Raw genomic sequence first — 19,621 nt, forward strand, 5'->3', positions numbered from 1 at the left:
GCCTGCTCATTTCTGAAATTCAGCACCTTTATAATTTTCATCAAATTTGCAAAGGCTTCTAGTACCCCACCCCCACACTTTTTTAATGGTTGTGGGGATTGAATCCAGGGCCTCATGCATGCTAGGCAAGTACTCTACCACTAAGTTGTACCCACCAATCCTTCCAGTGCCATTTTGAGAGAGAGCATAGCAAAGAACAAGGACTGGTATTATTTGGCCTGGTTTGAATTTTAGTCTTGCCACTTACAGTTGTGTGTCATCAGTTGAGGTACTTTTCTTTTCTGTGTCTCTGTTTGCATACTTAGTGGAATAATAATACTTCACAAAACATAAAATTTTGTGAAGACTATGTTAGGAAATGTCACATTTTTTAGCTAGACCCTGTCATATAGTAAGCAAACAATAAATACAAGCTGTCCTCTTGCTTATTCCTGACATAAGACTTTTCTGTAACCATTCTTTTTCTCTATTTTCATGAATCCATGACACTTAAAGGATTTACAAAACAGACAAAAAGAAAGCAAAGACTACTTTTTTTTTTTTTTAATAGTCTAAGTAGACTATTTGGCATGTGAGCAAATTAGGTAAAAGAGAAAGGAAAACATAAATATTTGGCAAAGAAAAAAAAAGCCAGAAAAGTAGAAAAATGCCAATCTTTACTGGATTCTTGGGACACTGACTGGTTTTTCTCTGGATCTTAACACACATTTTGAAACTTCAGTCAAATGTTAGGGAAATTTTAATTTCTGGTAAAAATGTTTTGTTGCTGTTTTTGGACCTAGCTTTATAGGGATATGTCGGTGAACAATTCATTGGTATATTTTCATGCTGTCTTTGAATCCAGTATTAGTCCCTTGACTCACTCTAATTTCTATCAATGTCAGATGTAATCCTCAGCTCCCTACCTTATATCATTTTTCTTTGAGAGAGTCTTGCTGGATAGCCTAGGCTGGCCTGGAACTCACTGTATAGTCCAGGCTGGCCTAGAACTTGTGAACCTCCTGCCTCCACCTCCGGAGTACCTAAGTACTGACAGCAGTGCACTACCATACCCAGCCTCTTAGTTTCTACTATAGAAGAAAGTATTAGTTATTTTACTGCTTCTGGTTCAGTTTTTACTTGATACAAGGATGAATGTTATCGAAGACAGGCTATGGAAGAAAAGGCTCAAAGTATAAAACATCTGACAGCTTTGGTCTATAACTTACTTTGTAATAGTGAGAAAAACAGAAGTAAACATAAAAATATTTATAAGCATGTTATTTAGTTACTGATTAGTACTGTGGAGAAAATGTAGAGTAATATGAGAAAACTCACAGACCTCTCCTTTAGGTAAGGTGTTAGAGAAAAGACTTCTTTGATACTACATTTGAGTGGAAATGTGAATGGCTAGAAGAAAGCAGCCAACTAAAATCAAGGGGAAGAGTATTTGCAGTAGAAAGGAAACAGGTAAAGGCAAAGATTCTGAAATGGTGACAGTCTTGTTTGAGGGACAGAAAGGAGACAAGTGTGGTTGGAGTGTAATACAATGAAGGGTAGAATCAAGGGAGGTAAGAGTTTTAATTTGACCCTGTAGGTTTGTTTTTTTTTTTTTTTTTACAGGTGGTATTGGGGTTTGCTAGGCAGGTGCTGTACCACTGGAGCCACTGTCAGCCATCTTACTTTAGATAACTCTTTATATTTTGTTTCCATGTAACTTTTCTGGACTGGGTATATGACTCAAGTGCTAGAGGTCTTGTGTAGTAAGCCCAAGGCCAGGAATTTAATCCCTAGTACTACTAAAAACAAACAAACAAACAAAAATCCTGGGCTGGAGGTTTGACTCAAGTAGTAGAGGACTTTTCTAACAAATGCAAGGTCCTGAGTTCAAACCCCAATACTGCAAAATTTCTCTTCCAGTTAATCAACTGCTTTGTTTCATAAAGATAAAAAACTTTTATTATATGATGAATGTGTTTTCTGAAATTCTTTTGGACTTTGATGTATATTTATTTCTGAGGAAGATAACTTTTTAAAAAAATTTTGGCAGCACTAGAGATGACTTTCTTAATTCTTCAGAGGATTGCCGTGATGCCAATTGTTCCTTAAAAATCTTAGATAATTTTTTTACTTTTATTTATCTTCCTGAAGGGATATTTATATTAAGTCTTGAGTGTGGATATAGGAATTTTTTGAGACTCATTGACACAAGCTTGAGACCTACTTTAAATCTGTATTTTCAGTCATATTTGATGAGGTAGAATCGTCCTTTAGTTTAGATTTGATGAATGATGGTTTGGATTGAGAAGGGAGACTTACTACATCATGACTGTGGAGTGTCCATTCCTAATCAGTGAAGAGAATTCTTTAGATTTGCATCAGTTTAAGTATGTGTTATCTTTTTATCAGTGACCTTCTCTCTCCTTGAATTTTTGTGTACTTTCCCACAGTAAAGGAAAATATAATGGTTATTTTCAGCTTAATTTGTAGAATTATTACCATAGTAAATGAATATTTAGAGCCCACTTATTCTGGTTTTTTTTTTTTTTAAGTTATAACAAAGGTTTATTTTAGAATAATGGTATAGAGTTAGGGGAGAAGTAAGGAAAAGTCTAGGAACCCTAATTATTAGACAAGGTGGGTGTTTTTTCTTAATGAATGTTAATCATAACTCTAGAAAGTGGGTTGTATCTCACAAGTTTCAATATGCTCTGTTTTCACTTTCATACAATTACGTGTTTTGTTTTTCTTTTTTGAGACAGAGTCTCACTATGTAATCCAGGCTAATCTGGGACTTTCAGTCTTCCTGCCTTAGCCTCCCAAATGCTGGAATTACAGGTGTGCCCCATCATGCACCACTTTAGTTCAATATATATATTTTTTTTTTTTTCAATTTCCCTTGTAGCTTGCTCTTTGACCACTGGATTAGTTTAGGAGTGTATTAATTTCCAAGTGTTTGTATAGTTTGTGATTTGAATGTGTTGTCATTCTTATCTTTGTATCTCAGTACATATTTGTTTTTCTCTGTCTCCTTTGAAGTTTTCTTTTTAGTATTGTGTTTATTTTGATTATTCATATATGGCACTCGGACTTTTAATGCCAATTAAAATATTTTTTTCTGTCTCATTCTTTATTTTCTCTTTTTTAAAATTTGTTCCATTTTTTTGCCACTTTTTTTCTCACTATATGTTTTTTGTTCTAATAATTTTTAACTTATGTATTTATGTGGTTCTTGTCCTAGAAATTTTATGATGCATATTTAACTTCAGAATTCCTCTTGAATTAAAGAATATGGAACACTTAAATTGTGATTCCCTCCCTTTCCAGAATAATACTTTTATTATTGAAAATAATTTGTCTGACTTTTTAGAAATACCACAATTTATATACTCTATATTTCCCTAACCACACCAATTTTTTTTTTTTTGGTGGGGGGAGAAGGGAGGAGGGTTTAAATTCAGGGTTTTGTGTTTGCAAAGCAGGTGCTCTACCTTTTTGAGCCACACCTCAAGTCCTTTTGCTGTGGTTATTTTGGAGATGGGTCTCTCGAACTATTTGCCCAGGGTGGCCTCCCAAGTATTTAGGATTATAGGTGTGAGCCACTCATGCCCGGCAACCACACCATTTTTTAACTTACTGTTATTAAAAATCAATCACCTTTGTATGTACCATAATACATTAACTTTTTGTATGTCAGATTGTGCTTGTAGGAGCATTCTTTTAGAAAAGATCTCTTCGTGCTAATTCATTTGGTTTTTAATGTGTAAATTCATTTCATTCTACTTAACAGTTTTCTGACCCTCTTTTACTGTTGCTGCTAAGGTGGCTAACCTGTTTGCTCTTGACTGACCTTTTAGCCTGTTTTCTAGTTCTTTTTTTTTGTTGTGGATGTGTGTTTGTGTATTTCCAAGTGATTATAGTGATGTGGGTTTCTTTTTTATTTGTCTTTTCTGGGCTCCATTGGTCTTCTGGATCTGTGGAACCATATTTCTCATTGGTTCCAGAATCTTTGCAGGTATTACCTATTTCCTCTCTCTTCTTGGTAAAGAACTACATTTAAACTTGAGTGAGATATTTTTGTTTGGTCACACATATCTTTTAATTACACTTTGATATTTCAGTTTTCCTTTTTTTCCCCCTTAGGGGTAAGTTCTTTGACTGTATCTTTCTATTCTCTGGTTTTCTCCAGCTATGTCAAACCTGTTTGATAACCTTCCCATTGTGTTTAATAGTGGTTCCAGCCTCACCGCCAATTCTGTTCATCTCTGATATTGGGAAATGCTATCCCCAGTAACCCTTGCTATATTTGAAAGCTATTGGGTCTTTTCTCTAGAGTGTAGTTATTTTGCATTGGTTGGTTCCCTCAGGTCTTCATTTGTCATGGTACGTTTAAGTGAAAAATTCCTTTGCTCTAATCCCCATTATTTTTCCACAAATAGTTTAACAAGTTTTAAAGTTACAGCAAACAATTTATTTTTAGCAAACATTTTTAAGGGAAAGTTCTAGAGGCATAAAAATATTAAATGTAAGAATATTTTTTAAAATCTTATTTGCTGGATTAAGAAAATGTGGTATCTATCACAATGGAATTTTATGCAGCCATGAAGAAGAACGAAATGTTACCATTCGCTGGTAAATGGATGGAATTGGAGAATATCATTCTGAGTGAGGTTAGCCTGGCCCAAAAGACCAAAAATCATATGTTCTCCCTCATATGTGGACATTAGATCAAGAACAAACACAACAAGGGGATTGGACTTTGAGCACATGCTAAAAGCAAGAGCACACAAGGAAGGGGTGAGGATAGGTAAGACACCTAAAAAATTAGCTAGCATTTGTTGCCCTTAATGTAGAGAAACTAAGGGAGATACCTTAAAAGCAACTGAGGCCAATAGGAAAAGGGGACCAGGAACTAGAGAAGAGGTTAGACCAAAAAGAATTAACCTAGAAGGTAACACACACGCACAGGAAATTAATGTGAGTCAACTCCCTGTATAGCTATCCTTATCTCAACCAGCAAAAACACTTGTTCCTTCCTATTATTGCTTATACTCTCTCTACAACAAAATTAGAGATAAGGGCAAAATAGTTTCTGCTGGGTATTGAGGGGGGGAGAGGGAGGGGGTGGAGTGGGTGGTAAGGGAGGGGGTGGGGGCAGGGGGGAGAAATGACCCAAGCCTTGTATGCACATATGAATAATAAAACAATAAAAAAATAAATAAAGTAAAATCTCATTTGCTGAGATATTTGGCAGCTTGAATATTTAGACACTTCCAGGAAATCTGATGCAGCTGGTAAGGGAGGTGGCTATACTTTGAGAACCATTGAAGTTGGTAACATCTTGACTTTCAGTTCTCATTGTTTTTTTCAATTAGGGGCAGTAGCTGGCTTGGGATCATTTTGCTAACATTAATAAACATACTAGCTTCCTTTAGCACTTAAGTAGATTGTTTAAACTCATTACAATAATGTTTTATTTTAGTGATCATTCGGGATATGTTCGGCCAGTACCAGTACCACGCAGTTTAAATAGTGATATTTCCTATTTTGGTGTTGGGGGCAAACAGGCTGTTTTCTTTGTTGGACAATCAGCCAGAGTGAGTAAAAATATTTCTTATAAATGAAAGCTGGTCATAATATTTTGAGGTTGACCAATTTTAACTGTTAAGAATTTTTAATGTACTGTTTTAAATATTTGACAGATGATAAGCAAACCTGCAGATTCTCAAGATGTTCATGAGCTTGTGCTTTCTAAAGAAGATTTTGAGAAGAAGGAAAAAAATAAAGAGGCAATATATAGTGGATATATTAGAAACAGAAAGGTACATTTTAAAACTTATAATTATGAATTTACTCTGTTGGTCAGCTTATAGGACAGAATTTTTTTCTAATTTATTACTAAGATGTCAGTGTTATTTTATTCATTTTGTTTTTTTGAGACAGGATCTCAGTTTCATGCTGGTTTGAAATTAGCCATTTATGGCCCAGGCTGGTCTTGAACTTAGGGTTCTCCTGTCTCAGTATCCCAAGTGCTGGGAATATAGGTGTGTATGGCCATGCCCAGCTTTCAATTTATTTTAAAATACTTGAATACAAGTGTAATCAAGGGGAAGGAGAGGGAAAGGGAAGGGAGGGGAAGCTCCACTTCCAACAATTGTGTATTGAAGTGCCTACTGATCATTTCCTCATTTTTACAAAGACTGAGAAGGAGACACTGGGTACAGTGGGCTCACACTTGTAATCCTAGCTATTTGTTAGGCTAAGATCTGGAAAATCACAGTTTAAGGCCAGTCCTGGGATAAAGTTTGTGATTTCTCATCTTGACCAATAATAAACTACGTGTGGTATTACCTGTCTATTATTCCAGCTACACAGGAATGTAAATAGGAGGATTATGGTCCATCCTGGCCTTGATGTAGATTTGAGACCCTCTTTTGAAACTTATCTAAAGCACAATTAATGCTGCTGTGGCTCAAGTGGTAGAGCTCCTGTATAGCAAGCCCATGATGTACTACCACTTAAAAAAAAAAAAAAAAAGAATGAGGAGAAAAGTCAGCAAACTGTTGGCAATTTGATTGTGAAACCTTTCATTACTTGTAGATTGAATTTTTTTTTTCCATGTATATTAGCCACTTTTATTTTCTGTATAACTTAACATTCCCTCTGTCCAGGAAATTACTTTTTGTTCAATCCCACTTTTTACTCCTTATTAAATTTGTTGCATTTATTTAACAAGGTGTGTATTTTAATATATTTACCTAACTTCCATCTTTTCCATCTTATTTTACCATCACAAAACTGTATAAAATCTATTGGTGGAAGTATTACTTGCTATGTTAAAACATGCAAAAAATAGGAATTGAGAATTTAAGCAATTTAAGAACTCTATGCACATTGTGAAGCTTGGATAGAACCTGAGGTCTCTTGGATCACCTTTTATCTCTCAGCTTTTCCTGTTGTTTTTGCTAAGTTCATTCCAACAGTTAATTCATAGATACTAATAGGTACTTCATCCTTTGTTTTGTTTTGTTTTGCCATGCTGGGGTTTGAACTCAGGGCTTACACCTTGAACCACTCCACCAGCCCTTTTTTTATGATGGGTTTTTCAAGATAGAGTAGCTAGGAGTAGAGGCGTGAGTCACCAGTGCACGACTTGTTCCTTTTCTTGTTGTGAACAGTTCTTTCCAGTGTACATTTGTTGGACTCTATACCTGACCTGTTAGCAGTTTTCAGAGTGTGGGTGGTGGGTTTTTTTTTTGGTTTTTTTTTTTTGGCAGTACTGGATATTGAACTCTCACACTTGGTAGGCAGTCATTCTACTTCTTGAGTTACTCCACCAGCCGTGTGTGTGTGTGTGTGTGTGTGGGTGTGTGGGTGTGTGGGTGTGTGGGTGTGGTGTGGTGTGGTGTGTGGTGTGGTGTGGTGTGTGTGTGTGTGTGGTGTGTGTGTGTGTGTGTGTGTGTGGTGTGTGTGTGTGGTGTGTGTGTGTGTTGGGTATTTTCAAGATAGAGTCTTGAGAACTAATTGCCTGGGCTAGCTTCAAACCTCAATCTTCTTTTTAACACTTTGAAGCTGGTCATTCAGTGCCTTGCATGATAACAGAAAACCTTTAAAAATTTTTTTCAGGAAATGGCCTCAATTTTGACATCCACATCTTTGAGTAATATATCTGGTTGCTGAAAACAAATTTGTAACCATAACTATAAGGTGGTAATTTTTTGACTTTCCAAGTTTTGGTTATAAAATTGTAACCATAACTATAAGGTGTACTTTTTTGACTTTCCAAGTTTTATATTCCAAAAAGACAAAATAAAAGATGGTAGGAATGGGTGATAAATACCAACTGATTGCACCCAACACACCCATACTTGGTTTCATGTAGATGTCTTCCCCATGTGTTCCAAAAAAAAATTTTTTTGGCATATTTAAAATCAAACACTACTTATAAAACTTTATTGTCTTTTTCCCCTCCTCCCCCCTACTACCCTTTTCAATTAATAGCATTCCCTAACCATTCCATTGGAATTAGTAATCATTGTGGTTAACTGTTCACCATATTTTATCTGTTTTTAAAAATTGTTTCTTTCATCTACCCTTTTTTAAGACAGTCTTTTATGCAGTCCATGCTGGCCTGGAACTCACTGTATAATCCATGCTGGCCTTGAATTCAAGATCCTTCTGCCTCAGCCTCCTGGGTGCTGGGATTACAGTTGTGCCTCCCACACTTGGCCTTAAGCCTTTTTTAGAGGGGGGTGTGTAACTGGGGCTTGAACTCAGGACTTTATGCTTGCTAGGCAGCTGCTCTACTATTTGAGCCATGACTCCAAGCCTTTAAGACACTTTTAAATTCAGTATTTATCATTACCTTTTTCTTCATGATTCTAGAATTTATTTGAATTTATGAGAATGGCATTCTTTCTGTATGCCAATTTAATTGTGTAAGTGAAAGTTGTCCTGCCTTATGGTATTGTCGGAGACTTCATCTGGTTTGTTGTATTGGACCAGTTTCCTCCAACAGTTTTTCTGAAAATTGTTATACAATCTAAGGAGTCACGTTAAAATTTATGTAATAGTTACTAGCATAATTATAATTTAGATGATTTAATCTGTTGTATTTGTATTCATTTTTGTAGCCATCTGATTCTGTTCACATTACAAATGATGATGAAAGATTTCTACATAATCTTATCATAGAAGAAAAGGAAAAAGATAGCTTTACTGCTGTGGTTATCACAGGGGTACAAGCAGAACACATACAGTACTTGAAAAATTACTTCCATCTTTGGACACGGCAGTTAGCGTAAGTATATTTTGTTCAGGAAATGCTGCTATTTATCTTTTGAAAGAAAATATTATAGATACATTGAAACTTTTTTGAGTGTCCTTTTTGTCCCGTTTCATTCCCTTCAGTGTAGTATGTGGTACTCTGATGTTTGTGTTAAAATAATCTTATCCTCACTCACTAATGCCGTAACTATTATAGATCATCTGAATTGTACTGAGCATTAATTGGAGGCACAGAGTTTTTGACAGCTATTATAAAATTTAAAATGAGCTTCATAATTTGTTAAATTCAGTCTCACTGAATGTCTTTTAATTCACTGCTGTATCCACAGTGTCTGGAATAACTGCTACATAGTAAATGCTCAATAAGTGTTTATCAAATGAAAGCATCCAGTCCATTAAAATAAAAATATATATATGTACCTTTATGACATACTGATAATAACTGAAAATAAATCATTGTATGTTTATTCCAGCAAAATTTCTGGGTTGCTTATATCCCATTAGTCCAAATCAGAAGAATATTTATAGACTATGTTTACTTTTCTTTTTTTGGAGCAGTAGTGTAGTTTTAACTTGGCCTCATGCTTGCTAGGCAGGTGTTTCTCACCTGCCTAGCAATTTTTGCTTTAGTTTTCAAATAGGGTCTCTCATTTATGCTTGGGCTGCTCTGGACTGCAATCGTCCTACTTATGCCTCCTTTGTAGTTGGGTTGATGACAGAGCACACCACCATGCCCAGCTTTTTTGTTAAGATGTGAGCCTAGCTAACTTTTTTCCTGGACTGGCCTTGAACCGTGATCTTCCCAATCTCTACTTCCAGAGTAACTGGTATTACAGGAGTGAGCTACATACCATTTGTTGGATTGTTTTGTTAATTTACATTTAGTCTGAAAAACTGAGTCTTGAAATGGGTACATCTGCACAAAATTCATATTTTTAAAAACCTTTCCATATTTATCTCGGAGGCTATTATACTCAATATTCTCTATATTATATATGTTCATATAAATAGGGTTTAAAATTTTTTCTTTTGTAAGTAAATACAGTGACTTTTTGGAGTACCTTTCTTGAATATTGCTGTTTATTGCCTGAAAAACTTATGTAAGACATTGGATTTTTTTCTTAAGTATTTATTTTATTAGCTGTATGTATTTATTTGCTTATTATTTATTTACTTAGCTGTACTGGTTATTGAACTCAGGGTCTCCTGCTTGCCTTGTACTCTAGCTGAGCTACTCCCCCAGTCCTTTTTGCTTTTAGTTTGTTTTTCAGATATTGGTCTCATGCTAACTTTACTTAGGCTAGTCTTGAACTCCAATCCTCCTACCATTCCTAGACAGGGTCTTGCTAACTTTTGCTCTGGCTGGCAGCAAATGCTTGTCTTCTTAGCTTTTTTTTTTTAATTCATATGTGCCTATGTTGTTTGGGCCATTTCTTCCCCCTGCCCCCTGCTTACTAGCTTTTTATAATTAAAGTTTCTTTCTACTGAAGGAGCTCAGTATGGCCAGGGCATGGTGGTACACATCTGTAATCACAGAGATCAGAAGGATTGCAGTTCGAGGCCAACCTGGACAAAAAACTGTGGTATGACCCTGTCTTACCCAACAAGCCAGGCATGGTGGTACTCATCTGTAATCCAAGCATTAAGAGAGGCATAAGTAGAAAGATTGTGATCTGACACTGGCCAGGGTAAAAATTCAAGACTCTATCTGAAAAATAACTAAAGTAAAAAAGGCTGGGGCATGGTTCAAGTGTTAGAGCACCTGCCTTGCAAGTGCAAGACCCTGAGTTCAAACCCTAGTACCACCATCAAAAAGGAACTCAGATAGCATGGCCCTTCCCTTCCCTTCTCTTTGTTTCCTTTCCCCTTCTGGTTCTCCTTTCCTCTCCCCTTCTGTGGCAATTCTTTATGTCGAATTTATTTCCATTTCCCCTCTCCCTCTCCATTCCCCTTCCATGGAATTATGTTGAATTTACTACTTTTGTTTTTGGAATGTTGGGTAGAATTGTTTTAGTGCCAGAGGAGAGAACACATGAAAGTTCTATGGAACCTAGTGAGTGCTCTTAAATAGTAGCAGTAGAATTTTTTGATAGAAGATTTTTATGTGTGTGTGTATGTATGCACACGCACACTATAATTTTATGTGAATTTAAAGTATAATGTTATTCTTCTTTATTTTAGGCATATTTATCATTACTATATTCATGGCCCAAAAGGAAATGAAATACGTACATCGAAAGAAGTTGAACCTTTCAACAATATAGATATTGAAGTAAGAGAATCAGTCTTAAATTACTACAAATTGTTAAGTGTCTATTTCCATCTCAAGTAATTCTGGATAACAGCAATCAGTCAAAAATTAGACAACTTCTTTCTCCTTGTCTTTTACCAAAGTACTTTGGTTATTTGGATATACAAATAAGGAAATCATTTCTAAAGTATTTTTCCTGACCCTTTATTTGTTGTAGTACTTGGTTTCTTTTTTCCTTTCTTCTGTAGAGATGAATTGTGGATGAATATCATGCCTTGAAAGCAAGGAGAAAAAGGGAAATATATGTATATAACATAGTTTTTCTTTTGTTCTTGGAAGTCTTATGGTGATGAAAGATTTAGAAGAGCAGAATATTTGAGTGTTGGGTTCTTAATATCCTTATCCACATTAGAAAGAATTTCACTTAAAATGTTGTCCTACTTTTTACCTCCTTCAGGAAATCTTGAATTAAATGTACTCAAGAATTTTCTGTCCATCTGATTTGCTGTTTCTTTGCTTTCTTTCTCTTTTTTTTTTTTTTTTTTTTGTTGTATTTTCTTTATCAAGATGCTACTTCAGGCTATTTGATCATGGCTGAAAAAAAAGTCACATAGAACTTAATTATTTTTGTTTTATTTTTATTTTAGATTTCTATGTTTGAAAAAGGGAAGGCACCTAAGATTGTCAACCTGAGGGAAATACAAGATGACATGCAGACGTTGTATATAAACACAGCATCTGATAGTTTTGAGTTCAAGGCTCATGTTGAAGGAGACGGTGTAGTGGAAGGGATTATCCGCTATCATCCTTTCTTATATGATAGAGAAACCTATCCTGATGATCCATGCTTTCCGTCAAGTATGTTAACCTCATCTCTTAGCTCAAATGTGCTGTGACTTAGGATAGTGATTTACTTAAATAATTACTAGTTGAGGTATTAAGATTAGATAAATAAATATGAAACGTTTTTTCCTTATTCAAGCCTTAAGTTATTAGATATTTGTGATTTTTAACCCTTGATTTTGTGTATATTCAGTTCCAGATGGAAAAAGCACTGGCCATAAGAAGCTGTTCTTTTAAACCTCTTACTGAAGTAAATTTTTGGATATGTATTCATGCTAATCATTTATATATTCCTGAGATTATCTTCTCTGTACATTTATTTGTAAGGAAGTTTTACACTTTATGTAGTCACATCTGTTCAGTTTTTTCTTTATACTTTGATTTTGTCTTGCCATTGAAAAGCTTTTTGCACCTTTAAATTTTAAAAAGCGCTGGGGGACATGCCTCAAGTGGTAGAGCGCTTGAGGTCCTAAATTGAAACCTCAGTACTACCAAAAATACAAAAAAAAAGCCCTGATCCTGTAGTGTTTTTGGTTTTTTAAAATTTTTGTCATTTTATGTGTAATGCATTTCTGCGTTTTCCCTTTTGTTTGTAGAGTTGAAGATTTAATTTAATTTTCCATTTGGGTTCATTCATTTAAGAAACAACCCTAGTGGGATTATTGGGTTTGCACTGAATTTATAAATTAATACTAAATCTTCTCATCTACAAGTTTTAAGTTGTTAGGTATTTGTAATAGTTCCTTAGTACATCCCTACTTTTCTGAGTTCTGTAGTCAAATTTCCTGATTTGTAACCCCTGTTTGCCACTTTCCTATTGTGTAATTTTGGACAAACTACCTTAGCTTCCTCCTATCTGAAATGGGTGCAGTAGTTTATACCTCAGAGAGGTACTGTGAGGTTTAAATAATAAACCAAAGTCAGGTGTTGGGAGCAAGCCTGTAATCTCAGCACTTATGAAGCTAAGGCAGAAAGTTTACTAGTGTTCCAGGCTAGTCTGGACTGCATAATGAGAGCCTGTCTTTAAAGAAAAAAAAAAAAAAAAAAGGAAAGAAACTGAGGTAAGTTCTTAGAATCATGCCCAGCACAGTTTAGAAAGTGCTTAGTACATCTTAATATTCAGTGGTTGAGTCTCCTGTGGTGTTTCTCACCTCTGTTTAATTTGCTATTTCTGATTTTTGCATGCTTATAGACGAAAAGATACATCAAACGATGTCTTCAGAATGAGAGCCAATAAGATGAGTGATATGCAAAAGGTTCTCTCATAAGAGCAAAGTGATATAGTTTGATTGAAAAAAACTTTCTTACAAGGGCTTTTTGGAAAGAGAAGGCTTTATTTTAAGTTGAGGGCTTTATACCGGTAAAACTGAGGTATAATACATTAGAATGATAATGTTTATCTTTGGGTATATGAGATTGTATTGCTAAGGAAAATAATATAGATAATTGTGCTAATTCTGCTTTTGATGCATGGTAATGTAGTTTGTAATTTATCTGCATACAAATTTCCTATGTACGTGAATCTGGTCTTTGAAAGTCTATATAAAGTCAAATTTAGTACTGTTGACTATTTTGTTTATACTAGACAAACTTGCTGCTACTAGACTCTTAAGATTTTTCCAGATGATTTTCATGTGAAAAAATTTTACATATGTTAATTCTTTACGTATTCCCCAGATTGTCTTCCCTGTGTAGGTGTTTGTTGATACAGAAGTTTTACACTTATGTAGTCATGTCTATCATTTTTTTTCTTTTAGGGGTGGTGCTACTTGGACATTTTTTTCTTTATACTTTGATTTTTGTCAAAGTATTAGCTCTGATAGAATTGTGAAACCTTTTTCAGTTTGACAGGTTGATTAGTATGTAATTAATTATTGACTTTAAATAAGAAACATTATTAGTAATGTGGGACTACTTAAAACTGCTTTTCTGAGGGTAGATTAAAACTAACTAGGTTATATAGGATGCAATTTGAAGAATCAATGTATTTGTGTTACTGTTCTGAAGTAACTTTAATTGAATTATTATTCACTCCTCAGTGGTTAAAATTGCTTCTGTTTTATAGAAACAAACATTTTGTTTTGTTTCACTTACCCTTTTGATGCAGAGTTAAAGGATGAAGATGATGATGATGATTGTTTCATACTTGAGAAAGCAGCAAGAGGGAAAAGACCTATTTTTGAATGTTTCTGGAATGGACGATTAATACCATACACATCTGTTGAAGAGTAAGCTTTGATTTTTGCTGAAATTGCATTGTTTTGTAACCTAGTTTTTTTTCTTTTTACTGATTGATACTTTATTCTGTTCAAGCTTTGACTGGTGTACACCTCCTAAGAAGAGAGGGCTTGCACCAATTGAGTGCTACAATAGAATATCTGGTGCATTATTCACTAATGACAAATTTCAAGTCAGCACAAATAAACTGACATTTATGGATCTTGAGCTGAAATTGAAAGACAAGAACACCCTTTTTACAAGGATTTTAAATGGACAGGTATGACTTTTATCATGTTTAGAATATTTGCAAATGGATTTTTAAGTAAAATCAAAGACACTAGTAAGGTGGGGTTTTACTGATATTTTGCATACTTTTGATATTTTGACCATGGTGTGCAAAGAAATGATAAATACTTGATGATTAAATATGCTTAACCTGATTTAAAATATTATACAGTGTGTATCAAACATTACATTATACCCTGATAACCTTCATGAGTATTTTTGGGGTGATGCTAGGGTTTGAACTCAGGGCCTTATGCTTGCTAAGCTTGTGCTCTAACACTTGAGCCATATCCCAGCCCCAAAATAGTTTGTAAAATTTTTATTATTATATATTAATTGTACAAGGGAGTTTCCATGGTATTTCATGCATATATTGTACTTTGATCAGATTAATCCCTTTATTGCCTTCATTTTTTCCCTCCCACATTTTTCAGTAGCTTTCAGTGGGTTTCCTTATGTCACTTTCCTACATAGACACAATGTATTCCAATATTTTTCACCCCCATCATTCTCTTTCCCTCTCCTCCCTTTCATACCCTCAAATTCCATAATTGCAATCATGTTTTACATATACATACATTCATATATATGCATACATGCGTATACATACATGCATATATATATACACACACACATATATATACTTAGGTATATGCATACATATACACATATGCATATACACACACACATGTACATATACATACTTGGGTCTTTTAAGAAGTATCCAATGAGAGTCAGGTATGGTGGCTAACTGCTCACTCCTATAATCCCAGCAACTGGGGAGGCAGTGATCTTGGGGAATTACAATTCAAGGCTAGCCCAGGCAAAAAGTTAGTGAGACTTAGACTGGGAGCATGCTTCAAGTCGTAGAGCCCCTGCCTGGCAAAGCACAAGCCCCTGAGTTCAACCCCCAGTACTGGAGAGAAAAAAAAAAAAGGTAAACTAAAAAGTTAGTGAGACCCTGTCTCACAGGTAAGCTGTGCCTGGTGGCATGTGCCTGTACTCCCACCTACACAGGAGGCATAGGTGGGAGAATTGAGGTCCTGGGAAAAAAACACAAAACCCTATGTGAAAAATAACTAAGGCAATAAAGGGGCATAGTTCAAGTGGTAGAGCCCCTGTCTAGCAAGCTTATGACCCGGACTTCAAACCACAGTACTGCTAAACAAAATTAAAACAAAAACTCCATTGATGGGCCAGATTTGTAGCTTAGTGGTGGAATGTTTGTATGCACAAGATCCTAGACATGATCTCCAGCACCACACACCAAAAAAAAAAAATTGTAAAAATGAGTTAGTATTCAGTTATGATACACTTAGAATACATTTTTATAACATGGTGTTATTCAAAATTTATTGAGCAATTTTATATTTTCAAAGATTATCTACAACAGATCAATTTTATTCGTCACTACATTGTATTCTTTTAAAATTGAAAACACAGAAAATTTGAAAATGAAGGAATATCATAATGAATTTACACATACTCCTCTCTTAGATTAACAGGCACTTTCACTCCAACCATTACACCATGGTTGAGTCTTACTGAATCTCTGGATTTAATTAATGCACCATGATGTGTTGATGATGATTCCTGGGACATGGTTTGGGATTTATCACTATTAAATTACATGTATTGGTTAACTTGGTAGGCAGATTTCTCCATTCCTGGTTAATAATTTTTAATATCCATGTCAGATTGACAAAGTTGACAACAATGATTTGCTGATTTGGGAAAGAATTGCTACTTTGGGAAGTGGATGGGACTGAAATTCTTTGAAAAATATGTACCATTTGTACATCTGAATCTTTACCATGTACATGTACATTTCATTCAAATAACTTTAAAATCATGTTGTATTACTAAGATACTCCTCCACCTGCAAGCTGCAAAAAATGAGATTATTTTAATTTTGCCTCATTTTCCTTTGGAAATGATTTAATATGGCATATAACGTATGTAGGAAGGAAAGCTTCTGTAACTGGATTATCTGCTGTGTGTAATGGGGAGATTGCATTCCTTAGTCTACAGACACTTATCAAACAAGTGTGTAGCATCTTTTTGCTTGAGCAGAAATCTTTATACTCTTTTTATCAAGCTGAAGAGTGACTGGCACAATCACATTCTTACATATTATAAAACATTTTATAACTTAATTTTTGAGTAGATTATATAATGAAATAAAAATGTTTTGCAGAACAGTGGTCATCAACTTGTTTTTCATTATCACTATCAAATAGAGCCTTTCTAGACTTTTTTTTTTTTAATTGGGGTTTGAACTCAGAGTCTTGTGCTTGCAAGGCTCTAACCTTGGAGCTACATAAGTGTAGGGTCTCACACTTATGCTTGAACCAGCCTGGACTGTGATCTTATTTATGCTCCCCATATAGCTGGCAGTCATGCCTTTTGTTCATATAATGAAATAAAAATGTTTTGCAGAACAGTGGTCATACATACGTTATATGGCATATAACATACATACGTTATCCTCTTTATCTCTACCTCCCTAGTAACTAGGATTACAGTGCCAGGCTGACATTTGTTTTCTTAATAATTCCTTCCTATCTGTTTATGTACTTTAAAAACATATCTGTTTTTAAAGGAAAACAGATACATAAAGAAAATTTTGGTTTTAGTACTGGGAATCAAATCCAGGGCCTTGCACATGTGCTCTACATTGAGCTACACCCCTGGCCCCCATAAAGAGATTTTTTTATTGCCCCATTGATAATGTATGTGATTTACTATGAAAAGGCCTCCGCTCACCCCTTTCCAATTCAGCTAGTTGTCCTAGGCAACCAATGTCCTTCACTTTGAGGGGTGGCCTACAGTTGAAAGGATGAAAAGGAAATTTTGTCTTGGTATTGACCATTAAGACCCTGGTTCTGGAGCCTTTCTTCTCCCCCTCCCACTCCCAGGTTGAGGGTGTTCCTTTTCCCTTTTCATTTTTCCCTCTTTATCCTGCTTTACTAAATAAACCGTGGCTAAACTACAAAAAAAAAAGAAAATTACCTTGGCTCCAAGGATAATGTAAAATATTTCTTAAGTAATGTTTTTGTTTGAAATCTCACAACTTTATATAGCAAAAGGATCCAGAAAAATATGTTGATTTTTTTTTTTTTTAAATAAGTTTTCTGAGGTGTGGTATTAGAAGGAAATATGAAATGTGTAACAAGTATCTTAAGGCTGTATTTGTTTAATAGTAGCTGTATTTCATAGGACATTTAAAAATCTTACAGGAGCAGCGAATGAAAATTGACAGAGAATTTGCCTTGTGGCTAAAGGACTGTCATGAAAAGTATGACAAACAAATAAAATTTACCCTTTTTAAAGGGATAATTACACGTGCTGATCTTCCATCTAAAAAGCAAGGTCCATGGGCAACATACTCAGCAATAGAATGGGATGGAAAAATTTACAAAGCAGGACAGCTGGTAGGTTTAATCTAATTTTTTATTCAATTTTTAGTAGAATTTGAAACTAAATTACATGTATTAGAGTTTAACAACAAAAAATAATGCATATATAAGCTCCTAAAGAGCCAGTAAAGAATGAAAAGGACAAACTCATTGTAATTACATAATACATTATAGCACTGAAAATAAAAAGCCTGTTTATTTCCAAAGGTTCTCCATCAGCAAGATTTTTATTGTTCTTAAGGATATTGAAGCATAAAAGTGGAGATAATAAAAGCATAAATAATCATAGATATTGAAGGGCCTACATGCAATGAAGAGACATTTTAGGAGAAGAGGGTATTTTCTGACATTCAGTGGTGTTGGGGCTTGGAAGAAGAAAGCAAATCATGAAATATTTTGGGCAAATGTGGTATTTCTGTGAACCTTGAAAGAGATAAGAATCTTGGGTCTATAATTACAAATAATTACACAGATAAAAAGCATCCATTCTCTTCATTAATGTGAGGGACACCATCATGTATTTAAAACCATGGAATTGTGTGAGATCACCTAGAAGTAGTGTGTATAGCAAAAGAGGCCAAGGACTGAGGCTTTTCTAATGTTCATGGGTCAGAATGTAAAGGAGCTGGCAAAAAGAGACCTAAAAGATAAGCTAGTGAAATTGACAGAAATTAGAATTCAGTGTAACAAGTGCAAAGTTACAAGAAGGAAGAAGTGATCATTTTGTCAAGGGCTTTGAGGGCTTGAGTAAAATGTTTTTGAGATCTAGATGTGTTTCAAAGATATACACATCAGTCATTTCAGGGATAACCTGTTGTGTATTGTGAACCAAAATAGTTTAAAAATGAGGCTAGAAAGGTAGATTAAAGTTACAAACTCTTGTAGTCCTTTTTAGGAATTTCTGGGCTAATGGAAACATTACTCTTACATTTTGCAAACCAAGTAAGAAAAAGAAATATTACAGGCAAGTTTTGAGCAATTTATTCAATAAAAATGTTGTCAGTTTATAAACACATGCTTAAGTATCCATGTATGAAGAAACTTCTGTATCTTTACAAAGATTTGTTAAGAATAAGTGGAGATCTGCACAAATCAGAATTTATTAGACTATTAGAATGCTTTATTAGTTTTTCTAATGATAGTTATGAAGGGTTTTTGACTTGTATGAGAGAGTTCTATGACATACTTATTAAATCTGTTTCTGTTAGTAAATATTAATACCGAAGACTTTTTTTCAAACACCTAAATATTAGGTCAAAACAATCAAGACACTGCCCCTCTTTTACGGAAGCATAGTAAGATTTTTTCTTTATGGTGATCATGATGGAGAAGTATATGCTACAGGAGGAGAAGTTCAAATTGCAATGGTAAGACAGCAAGTAATAAAAAGTATTTATTAAAATTGCCTTGGTAACACTTTTGTCTAAATGTAGCAGTATTTTGTAATTTGCTTGCATTTGGCTTTTCCTTTGGTTATAAAGTTGTTGAAGTCAACATGAAATTTTTTTTTTGGCAGTACTGGGGTTTGAACTCAGGGCCTTGTGCTTGTTGGGTAGGTGCTCTAGCACCTGAATCATTCCCCCAGTCTTCAAAGATTTTAATTATATATAGAAGTTAATATTATATGTATGTACATTGTCTTACAAACATATATACATGTATATGCACACACACGCATACACATTATTGATAGTTATCACATTAATTTTATAAAGTGCACATTTCAGACTGGGTGTTTGTCTCAAGTGATAGAGCAGGCCCTAAGTTCAAACTCCAGTATTACCCCCAATAAATAAATAAAGTGTACATTTCCTCCAGAACCCACAAATCAGTAATT

At 34.7% G+C, this 19,621-nt stretch overlaps 1 protein-coding gene across 3 annotated transcripts in view; it reads left to right on the forward strand.

Moving 5' to 3' along the window:
• Smchd1 (structural maintenance of chromosomes flexible hinge domain containing 1) overlaps positions 1-19,621 on the forward strand; it is a 135,871-nt gene that overhangs the window by 24,733 nt on the left and 91,517 nt on the right. For 2 of the 3 annotated variants that reach the window (XR_012447116.1, XM_074070221.1), the window contains exons 6-14: positions 5,462-5,576; positions 5,682-5,801; positions 8,613-8,779; positions 10,948-11,038; positions 11,665-11,875; positions 13,968-14,088; positions 14,174-14,357; positions 17,605-17,799; positions 19,038-19,151. Coding sequence is in view for 2 of the 3 variants with exons in the window: in XM_074070221.1 (XP_073926322.1) it covers positions 5,462-5,576; positions 5,682-5,801; positions 8,613-8,779; positions 10,948-11,038; positions 11,665-11,875; positions 13,968-14,088; positions 14,174-14,357; positions 17,605-17,799; positions 19,038-19,151 (1,318 nt within the window). In the remaining variant the exon portion in view is untranslated. Of the gene's footprint in view, positions 1-1,344; positions 1,450-5,461; positions 5,577-5,681; positions 5,802-8,612; positions 8,780-10,947; positions 11,039-11,664; positions 11,876-13,967; positions 14,089-14,173; positions 14,358-17,604; positions 17,800-19,037; positions 19,152-19,621 lie in introns of those variants that run through there. The other variant, XM_074070222.1, reaches the window with a different exon arrangement.

This window comes from Castor canadensis, chromosome 4, assembly GCF_047511655.1.
Source record: "Castor canadensis chromosome 4, mCasCan1.hap1v2, whole genome shotgun sequence".
In the NCBI taxonomy this organism is placed as follows: Eukaryota; Metazoa; Chordata; class Mammalia; order Rodentia; family Castoridae; genus Castor; species Castor canadensis.